The sequence below is a fragment of the Electrona antarctica genome (genome assembly GCF_951216825.1).
Source record: "Electrona antarctica genome assembly, chromosome: 7".
Lineage (NCBI taxonomy): Eukaryota > Metazoa > Chordata > Actinopteri > Myctophiformes > Myctophidae > Electrona > Electrona antarctica.
Genome location: NC_136812.1, coordinates 35,935,582 through 35,952,929, shown reverse-complemented (window position 1 = coordinate 35,952,929; position 17,348 = coordinate 35,935,582). Strand labels below are relative to the sequence as shown.

The window sequence follows — 17,348 nt, the reverse complement described above, 5'->3', positions numbered from 1 at the left end:
GCACTGATTAATAAATCTGGATGGGATATTATAACCTGATGATGGCATGGGAAGCATATGGAAGCTTTTATTACTGGACAGATTTGGAATTGGAAATAGTCTGGACACTATCAAAATGTATTTCAAATAGGCCTATGTTATCCATGTTTATTAAAAAAAAATCACACCCGTGTGAAGTGAGTGGTGCAACTCCGTGTGGGGGTTCCGGGGGGGGGGGGGGGGGGGTATTCCAGACCCACAGGAACCCAGGGTGCCGGCCCGGTTCCGACGTGCCGCCCCGTGTCCGAAACGGTTGAGAAATGACAGAGTTACTGTGTGCCGGTCCCTCTACTGTACCCTCTACTGTACTGTACTGTCACTGTAATGTACTGGCACACCCGAAATCATCATATATACAGTGAATATGTGCGTGTGTTTGTGTGTGTGTTAGGTTGCGCACAGGTGGTGAAAAACAACCATGCTGTTTTCGCACAGGTGGTGTCAAACAACCATGCTGTTTTGGGTGCCAGCCAGCCAGACAGGCACCCACACACATAAGTTTCATGCTCCTACCCAGCCAGCCAGCCAGGCAGGCACCCACACACATAAGTCCGTAAGGGAGTGGCTTGCACCACTCAAAAATAGGTCTGTGACCTTTACAAAGCACAAAGCTTATATGATCAATCCTCATCATCATCTCATCATGCTTGGCAGTGTTGGCACATTTCATTTATTCATTATAGCCAATACACAAGTCTAAATTTGATAATGTAATATAAGCAGAGCAGGCTAATTAGAATGCATCAATTCATGGTCCAATTAGGAGCAGGGTTGAATAATTGGGTGGATGGATGGGTCAGTGGGCTATTGTGATAGTGTAGCATCAGCTGCTGCAGGACGCTGATGCTCAGCTGGATGGACGGAGCCCTGCTTGGAGCTTCTACGAGCAGCGCGAGCCTGTGCGTCATGACGACAAGCCGCCAGGGCAAAGCACTGTGTGGGGATTGGAGCAGCCGTTCTTCTGGTTATGTAATGCATCGAAAAGACGCAGATATCGCACGCACCGCACGCAGCCAGAGCAGCAGCAGCAGCAGCAGCTGGTGAAAACCCCCCACAACGAATGGATCCATCATATGACCCACAGAGACAGAGGACGGGATTATCAACATTACTGAATACGCATAGACGTCCGCATTCGGCAGGGGTCCGGGTCAAACAAAACGATGCAGTGCTGTAATGTGTTGGGGTGCAGCAGCAGGGCCACCGGGGGCCTATAGACACCGTCTGGAAGCCTGCGGGGTGTCTGACAGCTATTCTGCCGATCCGGGGCGCGTCACTGTCTCTCTCCACCCACTGTCTGTAGCCTACAACCCTTTGGAAAAGGAATCTCAGTAGAATTATTATTTTGTATGCTGTTCGTTGTTGTGCTTGGTTTCGTTTGATCAAACAGCCCGATCAGCTGTATAAACAATGGCGGGGCCGGAACAGTCCCAGCAGCAGAAGCAGGTGGAGGCGAAGGCAGAGCACATAGATGATGCTGAACTGGCCCTGCAAGGTATCAACATGCTGCTCAACAACGGATTTAAAGAAAGCGACGAGTTGTTCAGAAGATACAAGTACGTGCAATTGTCTTTCCTCTTGCATTATCAGATATGACATTGATTGCTATATAACATAATGGTGAATAACAATGTATGACGCTGTTTTATTTTTGTTGTTGAATAGGATTGTTAAAAAGAAATAACAACCATGTGAAGATCAAAATAGCATATTATAGCTTTTCACATTAGCCATTTGACAGCTTGGGGAGTATAGGCCACTACAGAAATAGCTATAGGCTAAATAGTCTACTCTATAGTTTTCCACTGTCACACATAGGCCTACTATACTACACAATACTGTAGCCTATAGCCTATAATAAAACATAGAAAAGTACAACTGGATTGTTTCCATTTCCATTATTAAAGTGACAGTGTTTCTTGTGTGCATGATAAACTGCACAAATCTGTTCCAAGACTATTATGTCCGGATAGGAGCTATAGTCCATTACAGCTATACTTCCTTCCTGCATTGTTATCCTGACCTACAGTATAGATGTCTGCCTCAGCGTAGCTTTTCCTGGCAATCCTCCATGCAGGCTTTGACAGAGAACAGCACAAATATCAGTTTACAGCACAGAGGTGAGAGTTTGATCTGTGAGGACATTGGCCCCATCCATCCATCCATACACTGTGGTCACGTGTGTCTGTGAAGACTCATCAGGGGTCTGATGCCATATGTCCGCTTGGCAAGCTGGTGTTATTGCACGACAGGACCCCTGATAGGGCTGGGCGAGATGACTTCAATACCATATCACAATATATTTCTGCCTCGGTTACGAGTAATGAACAATGAAAAATAATGAATAGTGAAATCAGCATCAAGCTCATAACTCGTAAGGCTTGCTGTATCTTTTATCTGATGAGGACCCCCTGAACCCCCCAATAAAGGACGCATGCATGGGGCTCCCCGAAGCCTTACGTTAAGAAGCAGTGTTCTATTTTGGACAATGTACGTTGCTTTGATCTTGTGTGAAGCTGTGGCTAACCTGCAGCCCTGTCAACTCTACAGATCAAGGTCATTGTACTGTACTCAACACAACCATTTCTCATAACAGTTGGAGCGTCTGCCTGGGAATATAATGGCCTGGGAATAGAAATACTTGAACCTCCCAGGCATCAAGGTCTACTTGTGCCTTTGGGAGAAATTGCCACTTCAGAGAGAGCTAATTTTAGCTCTGCTGTTAATCAAGCCATGTTTCTCCTTCTCAACTCTGAGTCTGACCACTGTACAAATGGTACACAGTGCCTCTGTCAAGTAGCAATGTGCTCTCTGCTTTGTGGTGACATCACGTCACAGCTCCGTTTGTGTGCAGTCAACCCACGCAAAATGTGCCTACACTGTAGGCTACATACGGCTGGACAATATATCAAAACTCATATTTTGAACCAAATAAGAGAAGCATGTTTTTTTTTGTCCATTCTAAATGAATGAATGACATATATTCGGTTAATCAATCAGTCTGATTAACCACTTTTATTGTGTATTATACTTGTTTGTACAATGATGGTGTACAAAAATAGCGTAAAAAGCTTGTAGATCTGTTATTTTCATTATTTTTTTCATTAATCGTAATCAGTAGTCAGGACAAAATAATATAATCGTGATATTAATTTGAAGCTCTTCTTGTGCGTATAAGGTGAACTAATCATAACATTATTCTCCTAATGTTCTCTGTTTAGGACTCACAGTCCACTGATGAGCTTCGGGGCCAGTTTTGTGAGTTTCCTGGTGAGTTTCCTATAACATTTACAGCATCTTAACCACTAGTACACATTGCTGCCAGGGAAAAAGATTTGATTTCATCATGAATGAAACCAATTTGTCTGCACTGAATATTTTACTGTATGTACTGTATCTCAAACACATACCTAAACTAACCTTGCTTCCAAACAAGCATACTGTAATGAACACAGTATACTGTAGCAACCAAAGTATACTGTAGCAACCACGTCATATTGATTGGTGCCGAAGTCTAATTTAGTTTTCTTTACAATCTCTTTCAATACTTGTTTTACATCAGAATCAGGGGCAGATCCATGGGTGGGCCAGGCCCACCAAGATTGACAGTGCTCCACACTTTGTGACATGGATTACTACCTTGTCTTGTTCATTTAGTTAATTACCATAATGGACGAATCTTCTCCTGAGGAATATCTTTTCTCTTGCAGATGAATAGTCTGGGGGTTGGGGGCGGTAGTCATCCACAACATGTTGACAGAGCAGCAGGCCCTCATGTCAGGGTGCTGGTGTGTTATGAAGTGAGAGTTGACGTCATCCTCTGGCCCTACTGTAGAGGCAGGTTTGCCTCAAAGGGTGTTGGGGAGGGGGGGGGGGGGGGGGGGGGTGTATGATCATGATGGCGGGCGTCATACACTACATGCGTGATTAGAGCGAAACGATCCAGATGTGTCTAGAGGGCCAGGGTTTCACAGGTTTAGCAAGTTTGAAATTTACCCCAAGTGCTAAATAACCATTGAACCATTGTGACTGTTTTTAAACAGTGCTGTACAAATATAGTTAATTGAAAGCAATTTAAACCAAGGACCAAAGAAAATGTGGGAACAATATGACCTTATGAGTTCACTGTCACCTTCTGCAGTGGTTCTCAACCTGTGGGCCGCAAGGGTATTGCAAGATTTCAATCATAATATAACATTACTATTAAAAAGGGATTCCAATAAATAAGAACTTAAAGTATACTACGTTAGTTCCATTGATGCAATCGATTATTGATCGTTAAAATAAATAACCTATGCTCTGAAAATGTATGCGGACCACCCATCCTATACCACTTTTATTCATGAAAAAAGTCCCAGATTGTAGCTTTGACACAAGCATCACAGATGTCACTGGATTCCACCATTCATTCTTACTGAGAATGGACCATTTGTCCTGGCCTTGATCCTTGTTACATAATGATGCGTCTCTTCTGTCACAGCACAGTGCATTCGTAATGCCTAATTGATGCTCTCTCGTATGACAGCGTCATGCGCCAAATATTGTCAGTTTACAAGCTCACAGCGTGCCGTGGATGCAACGTGCTTTGAGCTTGTAAATCACTCAGCTCTCTTCAGTGCAACACCGTCATACCACAAAGTACAAACCAAGCTTAAGCCTGGTGTGTGAAACATGAGTCAACATGATATAATAATAACAATGCACTCTTACATCATACTGATGCCGCATCAGTACAATTGCATTTTTCTTTCATAGCAAACAACTACATGTTATGTCCAGTTTGTGGTTACGTCTACACAGTTTAGATCAGTGGTTCTCTAACGTTTTGTGTCTAAGGCACACCGAAGGTCAAGTCAAAATCTCAAGGTACACCTGTTTTCATATCGATGCAAAATAGCCTTTATAACACGTGTTACCACTACAATTACTAATCCCAAATGACCCCTTAACAAACAAGAAATATGCCTCTGTATTGGGAAATTAGTACTGATATATTACATTTAAAAAATAAATCATAATACATAATCTAGTTCTATACTGTGTGGTTGTCACAAAGTTCCAAAGTAAATTTCAGAACCACTGGTTTTTCTTTGTTGTTGAGACTCTTTGTTGTACCATTTTTATAGTATAGTATAGTATTTTATAGTATATCTATTTGCCAATACTTTTACTTCTACTCCACTATATTTTAAAGGCAAATATTATAATTTTACTCTACCACAGCTATTACTCTTAAGTTGATTTTAATTATTATTACAAAACATCATCATCTCTATGTACTTGAAAATAGCCAATCTGCCATTTTCAAAATATTTTCATTCTGCATAATGAGTACTTTTACTTTTGGTTTATTTTAATGCCAACACGTTTGTACTTTTACTCTGGTACATTTTGAATACCGGACTTTTACTTGTAACAGATTATTATTTCTACATTGTGATATTTCTACTTAAATAAAAAAAATACTTCTTCCATCACTGCTCAGAATGCCATGATGACGTTCGAGGAGGAGAAGATGCAGATGGCGTGCGATGACCTGAGGACCACCGAGAAGCTGTGTGAGAACGACAGCACCGGCGTCATCGAGACAATCAGAAACAAGATCAAGAAGAGCGTAAGTGCAAAAACCAACAGAAGTGAAGCCAAAACATGTTTACATTACACATGTAAACAGGATAGATGATCAGATGTGTGTCCCTCCTGGGTGTACGTGTACTCATGTCATTGGTCACACAACTTAGTTAAAAAGGAAAAAAGAAAACAATCAATACTTTTAATCCAGATCTGCTCACTGGACATATTTACTTGAATATCCTTTAACCACTTTCAACTTGGCATCTCAGAGCTTGTAGATCAGCAGATCTACAAGCTCTGTGGTCGTGAGGCGGTTATTTTATCACGATTTGTGCACGAGATTTGTGTACGTATAAATTAGGGCTTACTTACTGTGTCTTCCTCCATTCTATTACTGGTGGATAGAGTCCCTAGCCTCATCGCTGACTGTCAGTCCATCATTCACAGATGTAACACAATTCAGATAACATTGTTTACGGCTCTCATCCTCCTGACCTAACGATGCTGACAGCAGTGACATCATGCCAAACTAACCCTAGAATTGAATTAAGAGACCCTTGGAAATGTAATCAAGAGATAGGATGAGACGAGCGGAGACTAGTTACTGGTACAGACGTGCCTTTCAGGGACTTCCAGGGAGGCTCTGAACGTTTGGCCCCTGGGGAACATCTATCAAGCTGGGTGTTTATAATGCTCTTGAATGTGTGCGTGTGTGAGTGCGTGCGTGCGTGCATAATCCAGTGTTACTTGGGACTAACATATTACTAAGTAACATTTATGTCAATGGCTCATTACTCTTTACGTGAAAAAATAGCAGATCATTTAAGAGGATTAAAAAGTTTATGATCCTAGTATACGTAGTAGTTTGTAGATTCACTATTAGGGCTTAAGTTATGGTTAGTCGTGTACTAGTACTGTTGATGAGTATACCTTTGGTGTGTCCGTGTCATTGAGATAGATCAAAACAATGGGTTGCGCACATCCAGTTCTTTGCTGGTGCTGACAAAAAAATACTTTAAAAGAATTAAAGTCAGCACAACAGCATTGTTCCTCAGTGTTTCGTTTACTTAAAACACAGACATGATAGGCTCTCACAGATCTATGTGTTTGGTGTGTCTGTGTCACTGTAGATGGACTCTCAGAGATCAGGTGTGGTGGTGGTGGACCGACTCCAGAGACAGATCATCGTCGCTGACTGTCAGGTCTATCTGGCAGTGCTCTCCTTTGTCAAGCAGGAGCTCTCAGGTACAGTAAACCTGATGTGACCGCAAATATCTGGATGCTGAATCTTTAGTTTTGATTTACATTCGAAGATTTGTATTTGTTACATCCCGTATACAGTGTGTGTGTGTGTGTGTGTCTGTGTGTGTGTGTCTGTGTGTGTGTGTCTGTGTGTGTCTGTGTGTGTCTGTGTGTGTCTGTGTGTGACTGTGTGTGACTGTGTGTGACTGTGTGTGACTGTGTGTCACTGTGTGACAGACAGACAGACAGACAGACAGACAGACAGACAGACAGACAGACAGACAGACAGACAGACAGACAGAGACAGACAGACAGACAGACAGACAGACAGACAGGCAATAGGCCATAATAATAATAATAAGCCTGATTGCCTTTTGGAAAAGGATGTCGCGGATGCTATCCATCTGGCAGCGGTACCGCTTGCCAGATGGTAGCAGCCAAAACAAACCATGGTTGGGGTGGCTGGGGTCTAGGATAATCCTACAGGCTTTATTGACACATGATCCATTGTACACATCCTGGATGGAGGGAGGGTTTTGGTTTAGTCTTAGTCTTTTAAAAAAAAAACTTTTTCATTTGTTTTTGGCTTTTCTGCCAAGAGAGATGAGACATGCAGCAAAGGTTGTCATGAATGGGACTAGAACATGTGGCGAGCTGTCAGGCCAGAGCCTACTGTATATGTGGCATGCGACTGGACCACTAGGCCAGCGGGCATCCTAGTCTTAGTCTTTTGAATAACACACCATTTAGTCTTAGTCCTATTTAGTCTTCTGAAATTGTTTAGTCTTAAGGTGCGTTCAGACTTGAATATGTATATTCGCCTCGGTTGCGCCAGGTCGGGCCTCTCCCGTTCGCGCAACTATTGTCTTTGCATTGACTTTGTATGTAATCACGCCGCTCTAACAATCCAAGTCCGAACGCAGCTTTAGTCTAGTCTTAGACGACTAAATATCAAAAACCGTAGTCAACAAAATGAACACTGATCCACTGATACTCTGGGCTGTCTGTGACACCCTCTGCAGGACTTTGCTTTTGAGGGCAGTGATTGTTAGTAATTTATTTTTTTAATCTCCCAGTCCCAGTAACAGTGCTTTTTTTCATCGACAGCATACATCAAAGGAGGCTGGATCCTCCGTAAGGCCTGGAAGATGTACAACAAGTGCCACAGTGACATCAGCCAGCTCCAGGAGTCCTGTCAGAGGAGATCCTCCGTCGACCAGCAGGAGGCGCTCTCGCCGGACAACGCCAACTACAACGCTCCGGTGGAGAATGGAGTCACGTTGGAGGCCCTGGACAGACTCAAAGGTTCCGTCAGCTTCGGCTATGGCCTCTTCCACCTGTGCATCTCTATGGTGCCTCCGCACCTGCTCAAGATCATCAATCTGCTGGGCTTCCCCGGGGATCGTCACCAGGGCCTGTCTTCTCTCATGTACGCCAGCGAGAGCAAGGACATGAAGGCACCCTTAGCCACGTGAGTAGACGGACCAACACAAGCAAATGGAAGTATGAGGAAATTAGAGAGAAGACAGGAGAGCGAGAAGTTTGACTGAACTGTGCAACAGAGAGGGGAGTGATAGATACTGTAGCTTATACTTACATTTTTGAGGGATCAAAATAGATGTACTGTAATAATGTTACAAGGTGATATAGCTAGATACTATACAGTAGCAATACTTGCAACATCTTCTCGCAGATTCTGCATGTAGCAAAGCATCTTTGATGTTTTATTTCAGGTAATATAGCAAAAGAACACTTAAACTGCTTGTTTAAGCCTGTGATGCATTGTTGTGAGCTTGTAGATCTGCTATTTTGGGTGCTTCACACCGTCGTGCAACTAAGTATAAATAAGGTTTTACCTGTCCAGAAGAATTTAGTGTTTGAACCGGAACTGATGGTCGGCCATTTTAGTAGTTTTTTCAAAAACGTCTGGCACTGGCGCCCTAGCGGCCACTACAGCACTGGCGCTGAAACAGTTACAGCAAGAGTGTACATGTTACTAACAACAAGACTGTATGAGGGAGGCCAAGGCTGAGCCAGAAAATAGCAGCCAGGAGAATGAGACTAGCAGGACACTGACAAAGACATCAAGAACTGCCAGCCAGCAAACTGGTGCTCTGGGAACCAACACACGGGCATCGATCACGAGGACGTCCCACACTAACATACGTGGATGTACTCAAGAATGATGCAGGAGCGCAAAGTACCAACGAACTGGCCAGATGTATGGAGAACCGAGATGACTGGAAGCGATGATATGGAGAGCTCGTCTGAGGACGACCTAGACGAGAGAGAGAGAGTTTACTTTAAGTAGTTAAGCATGTATTAATTGTATTATGACTATTCTGGGCTCATGAATGAATTCAGTCATACAGTATAATAAGCATTTCCTCTGTGTGTTCCCTCAGGCTGGCTCTCCTGTGGTACCACACTGTAGTGCTGCCTTTCTTTGCTCTGGATGGGTCTGACACTCACACAGGCCTGTTAGAAGCCAAAGCCATTCTACAGAGAAAGTCAGTGGTGTACCCCAACTCATCCCTCTTCATGTTCTTCAGAGGACGGGTTCAAAGGCTAGAGGTATACACACCGGGTGGTTATGTTATGTACATAAAATACATGTTAATCATCCAAATTATAAGATCAAACAAGGCTCGTCTCAAGCTATATCACATCCCTGATATTTGATATTGAAGCTTGGCATTTCGTGACTCAACTATTCCCACCATTATGTAATTAATAATCATGACAGTTGATTTATCAGCCATGATTTGTTTGGTTGTCTACCGTGTGCATGGAAGTAGTGGTCTAACTACATTCTTGTTTTTGTGCCCGTCTTCTTTATCCTCAGTGCCATATTAACAGTGCTCTGGCTTCCTTCCACGATGCATTAGAACTTGCGTCCGACCAAAGAGAGATTCAGCATGTGTGTCTGTATGAGATAGGTAGGTACATGCATTCCCTTTCAATGTTATTTTTATTGTGTTTTCAGTCTTTATGAAATACTGGAAAATCATTGCAATGGTCAGGTCAAATAGTGTACAAATATATATACCCAAACTTTAAATACAAACATGTACACATCCACACCCAGAGCAATAATAAAAAGACTAGGAAAGGATGCCATTCTGTATAAGAGTTCTTATGAAATGCTGGATTGCTTTGAATTTGAAACGACTTTATACAGGGAGTGGTGACAGTTAGCCAGTGTATTGTGAGTAGAGGTCAGTCAGAATGTTGAATGTCATTGGGTGACAACCTTGTAACAACCATTTTCTCTATATGGAGAATATTGTTAACAAACTAGCCATTGTTAATGTGAAATTCATCGAGATTGAGCCACAGCATGGCCTTTGATTTACTTTATGTGAAAAAATAGGGATACATTCCTGTATATAGTAGTCTGGAGGAATGACTGCGCTGCGATTGGCTAGTTACTAGTTTGTTGTTAGGCCACTGAAGGAAAGACTATTGTCCTCTAGTCTGGAGGGATTGCATTTTGCATTGACGTTGATCTCCTCCTTTCACCAATAAATCCAAAAAGAGTTATTATTAGCTTATTAAGGCTGTTTACAAGTACCTTTTTGACGGAATAAAAGCCGTATTCAAAGTGTATTTAATGTCGGCGGGTTGCGGGACGAGCGGGTTGTGAAAATGTATGTGGTGGTGCGGGGCGGGCTGGGACGAGTCAAATTATAAAAAAAACCCTGACCCGCGCAACACTAGAATCCATGGAACGGTAACCTGTGGGCCAGGTGTAGGCAATCAATGCTGACTGAGATGTCAAGCTGCGCTTAATGTGACACCTCAGCTATGGCTCCTCCCCTCCGTGGATTTGTCTATACATCTGTGGTGTACAGCAGATTAGTCTGGCCCTGCTCGGTTGTGATTGGATTTCGCTGCCCGCAAAGTTGTGGGGCACCAATCAAAAACCAGTATGCAAATATGGGGCGGGTTTATCACAGAGGCATTTATGTTTTTAGAAATGCAGGTTCCACACAGAAATTCCGGACTAATATCTATGCAGTGATAGTAGTCTGGCCATGCCAAACTAATATCGGTGCATGTGCAGGAAACAGATAGCCCCTGTGTTTGGCAAAAATGTTAAACTTTGTCAAGGACAAATAAGGAAGTACGTAAAATAAGTCAAAGTAAAAACAAACTGAACTCCTTGTCTCATCCACAAATTGAACTTTGAATCTTTTAGAGGTTCATGTTTAAAATCATATCTCTGATGATCCAGTGAGAGGAAGTGGGTGGATCAGCTTCCTTCCACCTCAAAATGACTGCATGGTGTGCTAAAAGAGAGGCAACAGGAATGATGTCCCCCTACGGGTAACTGTATACCTGCAGAACAGGAAACAAGAGAACGCAGTTCAATGGTAATCGCCGGTACTATTGAGAGGGCTATACAAAATGCTTTCCCCAAATCATTCTAATGCAGGGCACAAAAACAGGACAAATTAGTGACCTGTAGTGATCTGTCACAAATAGGACTCGTTTCAGGAATAAATCTTAGTGGCTGACTGCATGCCTAGGCTTCTTGTGATTAAACAAGTTAATTTGTCTTTATTTTGACCATGTCTTTGTTTCAGGTTGGTGTAGTATGATAGAGCTGAGCTTTGAAGATGGCTACAGGTCATTTGAGAGGCTGAAGAATGAGTCGCGCTGGTCACAGTGCTACTATGCCTACCTGACTGGAGGTAACTTGACCATGTTTTTTAACCCATTAAGACCTGCAGGCCGATTCTACAAATGTCTTCTAAATCCTAACAGTTTTTTCAAGGACCCCCAAAATTATATATATTTGGCCGTGGACCCCCAGCTCAAAATATTCAGTTCAGTGTGGCACAAAGCTACAAGCTATGCTATTTTTGAATACTACCCAAATAGGCAACAAAGTCTTATGCACACCTGATAGGCTCAGAGACGGGTGCGTAGGTAGTGCTCAAAGTATTCAAAAAATGCACAAAGACCTGCACACCGTCTGTACTTGCAATATGAACACTTTTATTAAGCAGCACTTCGGTCAAAGACCAGATGCCTGAAGAAGGTATTTGACCGAAACGTTGCTTAATAAAAGTGTTCATATTGCAAGTGCAGAGTGCAGACGGTGTGCGGGTCTTTGTCGGTCAAAGACCTTCTTCAGTGCACTTTTTGTGCATTTTTTGGAATAGGCTTTACTACTACCCAAAGAAATCTAAAATGACACAGATCCTTTTCCCGGTTTGAATGGTTTAACCACAGCCATGGCTGTTCAACTATGTGACAGGAAGTTCGATGCAGTATAAAATAATGCAGTTGTTTGCTTTCCAATCGATTGTCAGTTAATTTACTTTATTTTATTTTATTACAACTGTATATCATTTGACATCATCTTTTGGTTTCAGTGTGCCAGGGTGCAGCAGGTGATCTGGACGGTGCGAGCGGTGTTTTCAAAGACGTACAGAAGCTGTTCAAGAGGAAGAACAACCAGATTGAGCAGTTTGCCCTGAAGAGGGTGAGCTCTCTAAGTGCTCTTAAAGGGGAATTTCTCCTCCCTAACCTTTTTTTTTACAAAAGTAAGTTGATAATTATGTATATTGACCAAAAAAATATTAAAAAGAAAATAAAGATATAGGGGAGCTGAAGCTGGAGCTGGTCCTTCAGCTGCTTCTGGAGGGGTCTAACGCTAGCACTCCTATTCAATCGCGCAATTGGTTTTTGTTTTTTGTTTACATCTGTTCTAGATGATGTGACAGCAACATGTAAATGAAATTAGATTCTGTATCTCAAGGGGCTATACTCTCAATAAATTCTGACCAAATTCTGAGCAGAAAGCTTTATTGGCAGGTGTATAGAGTCATTAGAACAAGAAAACTGCCAGCGATTGAGTAATGAATGTCCTTTTCACACGCGTTTCAACCTAATCGGTATTCCTCAGCGTTGACAACTCTGAGGATGACCGATTAGTTAAACGCATCCGTTGCTCTGTCTGGGTGAGGCAAAAATAAATCTATGTGAAAAGGACATTCATTGACTGCTGGCTGTTTTCTTGTTCTTATGATATTGTTGAGACTTTTGTTTAATTTGAGTGTTTTCTCTCAGGTAAACGTATTCAAACGTATTACAAAAATGCCAAAAATATTCCAGTATTTTCTTACCGGTGCATTGTCTAGAAAGGATCTTTATACAGTCAGAACGTAGAGGCAGGTTTATGAACTGTCCATAGTCCACCAATTTAAAGTTGAATGGGCCTATAGGAGGGCGGGCATACTTGATGAAATGAATATCAAATATCGAAATATTGAATCAAACTTAAAAACTGTCTGGGGTGTTCACACAAAAGTCTCAGTAGACGTGAAAATGAACCCAGAAATGATTTATAAGTGAAATAGCCCTTTAAGTCTGATTTATATTTCATATTGTACGAAGGTGTCCCATGACAAAAATAGCTAGATCTACAAGCTGACAACATACAAGCAGAGAGACAATAAATTAACATTAACAAAAGCATCTCTGTCTTTGTCTTGCACCAGGCTGAGAGGCTGAGGAAGACAGTCCTGTCCAGAGAGCTGTGCATCCTGGGTATCATTGAAGTGCTGTACCTGTGGAAGGCTCTTCAGAACTGCTCCTCCTCTAAACTGCAGATGATGAATCAGGGTAAATGTCACCGTAAAAAATCCAGTACTGCTGTGGTTCTCAAAGTATGGTCGTAGAAGGGGTTACAGGGGGTCCCCAGCTAAATTAGTTAATATATCATCACATCAGTTTAACTTTGCAGACGCATTGACCACATTCCTACTAGGCAGAGGGAGAAATGCCACCCTTTTCACATTGGCCTGTTATAGCGCCACCAGCAGTTTTTGAACTCAGCTGTGATTTGCTGTTGTGTTGTTCTGAACAGTGTGCTTACTGTACTCTGGCTGTCTGTTCCAGTGTTACAGAGTTTAGACGAGGCGTCATGCAGGGGTCTGAAACATCTCCTCCTCGGCTCTATTCACAAATGTCTTGGAAACATAAAAGACGCTGTCCAGGTACGAGTTCACATTGGAGAAACTAATCAGCAACATATGATTTTAATATTATGTATATTTACTAATCAACTTTCACTTCCTCTCTCTTCCAGTCATTTCAGCTGGCGGCTAGAGACGATTACGGACGACAGATCAACTCCTATGTACAGCCGTATTCTGTTTATGAGCTTGGATGTGTGCTCCTTGCCCAACCTGAGGTAAGCCTCTTCCAAGTACTGTGTCATTTGGTATTTTCTGATTACAGAACCTGTAGACAGCAATGGCCTTCCTCAATTTCTTCAAGCTTGCTCAATATTTTTACAGCAAACTTCTTTAGCCGTTTGTACAGTATATGCATTTTGTTTTTCCACAATATTGTATTTTATTAAGAACATTTGAATTATCTTTGAATAGTAATGATAGTGATAGTAATAGTCAATGCATACCTGACTAATTCAGTGCTTCTCTTGTATTCCAGACTGTGGGGAAAGGGAGATCACTGCTTCTTCAATCAAAGGTATAATTTAAGTATAGCCTAGGAACAAAAAAATAATAGAAATATGAAATATGGAGATACACAGGGTTTCTGCCTGTCCAAAATCGTAACTTTTCAGCAAATGGGGAAAAATAACCTGTGTTCCAATGAATCCAATGTATTTATTATTTAATGACAAGCTCTTGTTAATACTTTCCATTGGTTCAATATTTATAAAACCACAGACAAAAAAATGTAAATGAAACTGAAAGAGGTCTAGTACCTCTTAAACTTTCTCTGGAGTCTATAATACGTGTTTTATTCTTTGGCTCTTAGGACGATTTCACCGGCTACGACTTTGAGAACAGGCTCCATGTCCGCATCCATTCAGCACTGGCCTCGTTGAAGGAAGTAGTGCCGCAGTGACACCAGGAAAGGAAGCTGCCATATGACCCAAACTATGCTTTTAATGGACGGCTTTCCATTTTAAAGTGATTTTCACATCCAAATGTCATATGTCAAATGTCATAGTTTTACATAATGGTAACAGTTCTTCTCATTGACTCGTGCGTTTTGGAGGATTTTAGTTATACCCCTGTTCCCTTCTGTAAATTATTCAGTACAGAAGAATATAAGCCTTGAAATGAAATCATCTCACAAAATTGGTTCCTTTACTGTACCTTGAATAGTGGAAAACTGGTGGTTGTTTCACATAAAAAACAAAAAAAATGAACAAGTTGAACTGTAATCCTATTATTAACCCAATAATAATGAAATATAATTAATTGCCAGTCACCGGGGTCATATTAAACAACAAGATAATACATGTTTTTAGCAATCCACATTGGAATCTTTGAAGTGCACTGTCCCTACCCAGTACTACCCACTAGGGAAATATTTTAAATTTTTAATACCTGACTACTCAATATTACTTACAGTATGTTACAGTATCCTACCGTCTGAAATGCTGTGTCTCAATTACCTCTTACTCTTACCACTCAATTTCCAACTCTTTGTTTTGTTGTAGTTCGGTGAATTGATCCAAGCAGATGGAGGCTTCACAATTGGACACGGGCCACTCATATTTATGCCCCATGGGGAGCATATCAAAACAATTGCTCTTAATAAATTACCATGTAATTTTAGCACAATTGATTAAATTCCATTGGTTTGGGCAAATAGCAGTGCGTAAAGTCGATTATGCTTGTGGTATATTTTAACACCAGAGACATGAATACATTGCTATGTAGTATTACTCGCTTTCATGTAGTGTCTTGTAAAAAAGACCTATACCCTTCAACAGACGTCAATATAGCCAAATAGTTTTTGTTAATTTGAAAATGATGGGCATTGATCCATGCACTGCATGGTGTACCTTAGACAATACTTCATGAAATGTACGTATTTATATACACCCATCCCCAGATTATTTAAAATTGACAGAGTTAAATTAACACTCCAGGCATAACTCTGAAAGTGTAAAACTAGATCAGCAAGGGTACATTTTAACTTTCACAGTACAATTACCACGCTGAATTTTACTGTGTACATTTGGTATCAATATAAATTCTGTACTGTAACAGTTACTATGAAAAGGTGCTGCTTAATGTCAGCATCACAAACACATAATACTAGTAACTTATTTTGATAGTATTTGTAGTGCAACCAGGATTTTCTATCCGGCCTTGCCAGTGACGAGTTAATTAATATCATAAAGCAATTTTCATTCTATTTTTCAGGCACCATCAATGTTAGTGATGACTACAGCTTTGTTTTTGGAGTGGAGAAGGGGACTAGTTTTCGAACCCGCGAGCCCCATTCATGGCCTGCATGCAAGTGGTCATGCTGATTGGAGAGGCTGTTTATTGATTAAATAATTCTACCAGAGGAATGGGTTAAGCCAACCTCTTGAACTCTGTTGGAAGTAGGTCTTTAGAATCTAGGTCTAATATAATAACCAAAATGAACCCTAGCATCCTTATTGGAACGCTAGCGTCCCTATAGGCGAACATTCGCAGGAAATAGCCAATCTACAAGCTTACAATGCGTTGCAACGTGGCGCGTTGTGTGCTTGTAGATTGGCTGTTTTCGCTAATTGACATACAACATATAGTAGTAGGGTTTTAGTGGTTAACTTCACCTTCTGCCTTTTAGCAAGAAGTACTGAGGTATGGTCACCTAGCAATAATGAGCAAACAATGGGAGGGCATCTTAAGTTTGAGTGAAATTTGAAAAAGAAAAAGACTATCACAGTACTTCCCCCCCCTGCCACCCCCCCCCCCCCCCCCCCCCTGCCCCAGGCCAGGTTGAAACTTGTGTTTTGTTGGACCCAGCTACTGTGATTGTGATGGATGTAAATGTTGTAAATGTTGAGTTGGCTGATGGAGGAAGCGGTGGTCAGTTCAGTACAAGTGACGTGACGTTGAAATAATCAGTTGAATTGCCACTTGTTTACCAAAATACTGAGCCACTTTTGCCATTGAAATAACATGTTGTTTTCACTTTGTTCATATTGCCTTTGGACCCTGTTGAGAGACACCTGATTTATACTTTGTCATATGACGGTTTGTGGCGGAATAGCAGATCCACAATTCCACGTGGCAGTGATGGCACGCCACACAGCATGTCATAAGACAGAGTATAAATGAAGCATATGGTTACTGTACATGTGGACGATGATGATGGCTTTCCAGTGTGCTAGAACTCTACAATAAACTGTTGTCGATTAATCCAGATTTCTCTTTTCTTTAAGCTTTTGCCTCTAGCTCAGTTTTGCTTGCGGAGGTTTCAGGGGGTCTTCAGCTAAATGTGTAGGCTATATAGTATTACATTTTGTTGAATCACTTTAACCCCACATTCATTCAAAAGGTCAAACAAAATATTTTCAAATGTGTGTTGAGTGTTGACATTGTGTTGACATTAAAAAGTATGACAACCGAACTGATACATTGAGTTAACGTAGGCAATAATGTATGACTCCTAAAGAATGACTTTTCATTTGATGGCTGGCTGGTAATTTAATAGCTATA

At 41.5% G+C, this 17,348-nt stretch overlaps 1 protein-coding gene across 1 annotated transcript; it reads left to right on the top strand.

Moving 5' to 3' along the window:
- Positions 1-1,449: 1,449 nt before the first annotated feature.
- ttc39c (tetratricopeptide repeat domain 39C) lies at positions 1,450-17,048 on the top strand (the record flags this gene model as incomplete). Its single annotated transcript, XM_079505653.1, has 14 exons — positions 1,450-1,595; positions 3,261-3,309; positions 5,525-5,653; positions 6,744-6,858; positions 7,963-8,326; positions 9,261-9,429; positions 9,701-9,794; positions 11,445-11,552; positions 12,240-12,349; positions 13,368-13,491; positions 13,768-13,865; positions 13,958-14,062; positions 14,323-14,361; positions 14,656-17,048. The coding sequence occupies 14 exons, from the start codon at positions 1,450-1,452 to the stop codon at positions 14,743-14,745; spliced, it is 1,740 nt and encodes a 579-aa protein (XP_079361779.1). The 3' UTR covers positions 14,746-17,048.
- Positions 17,049-17,348: the final 300 nt, after the last annotated feature.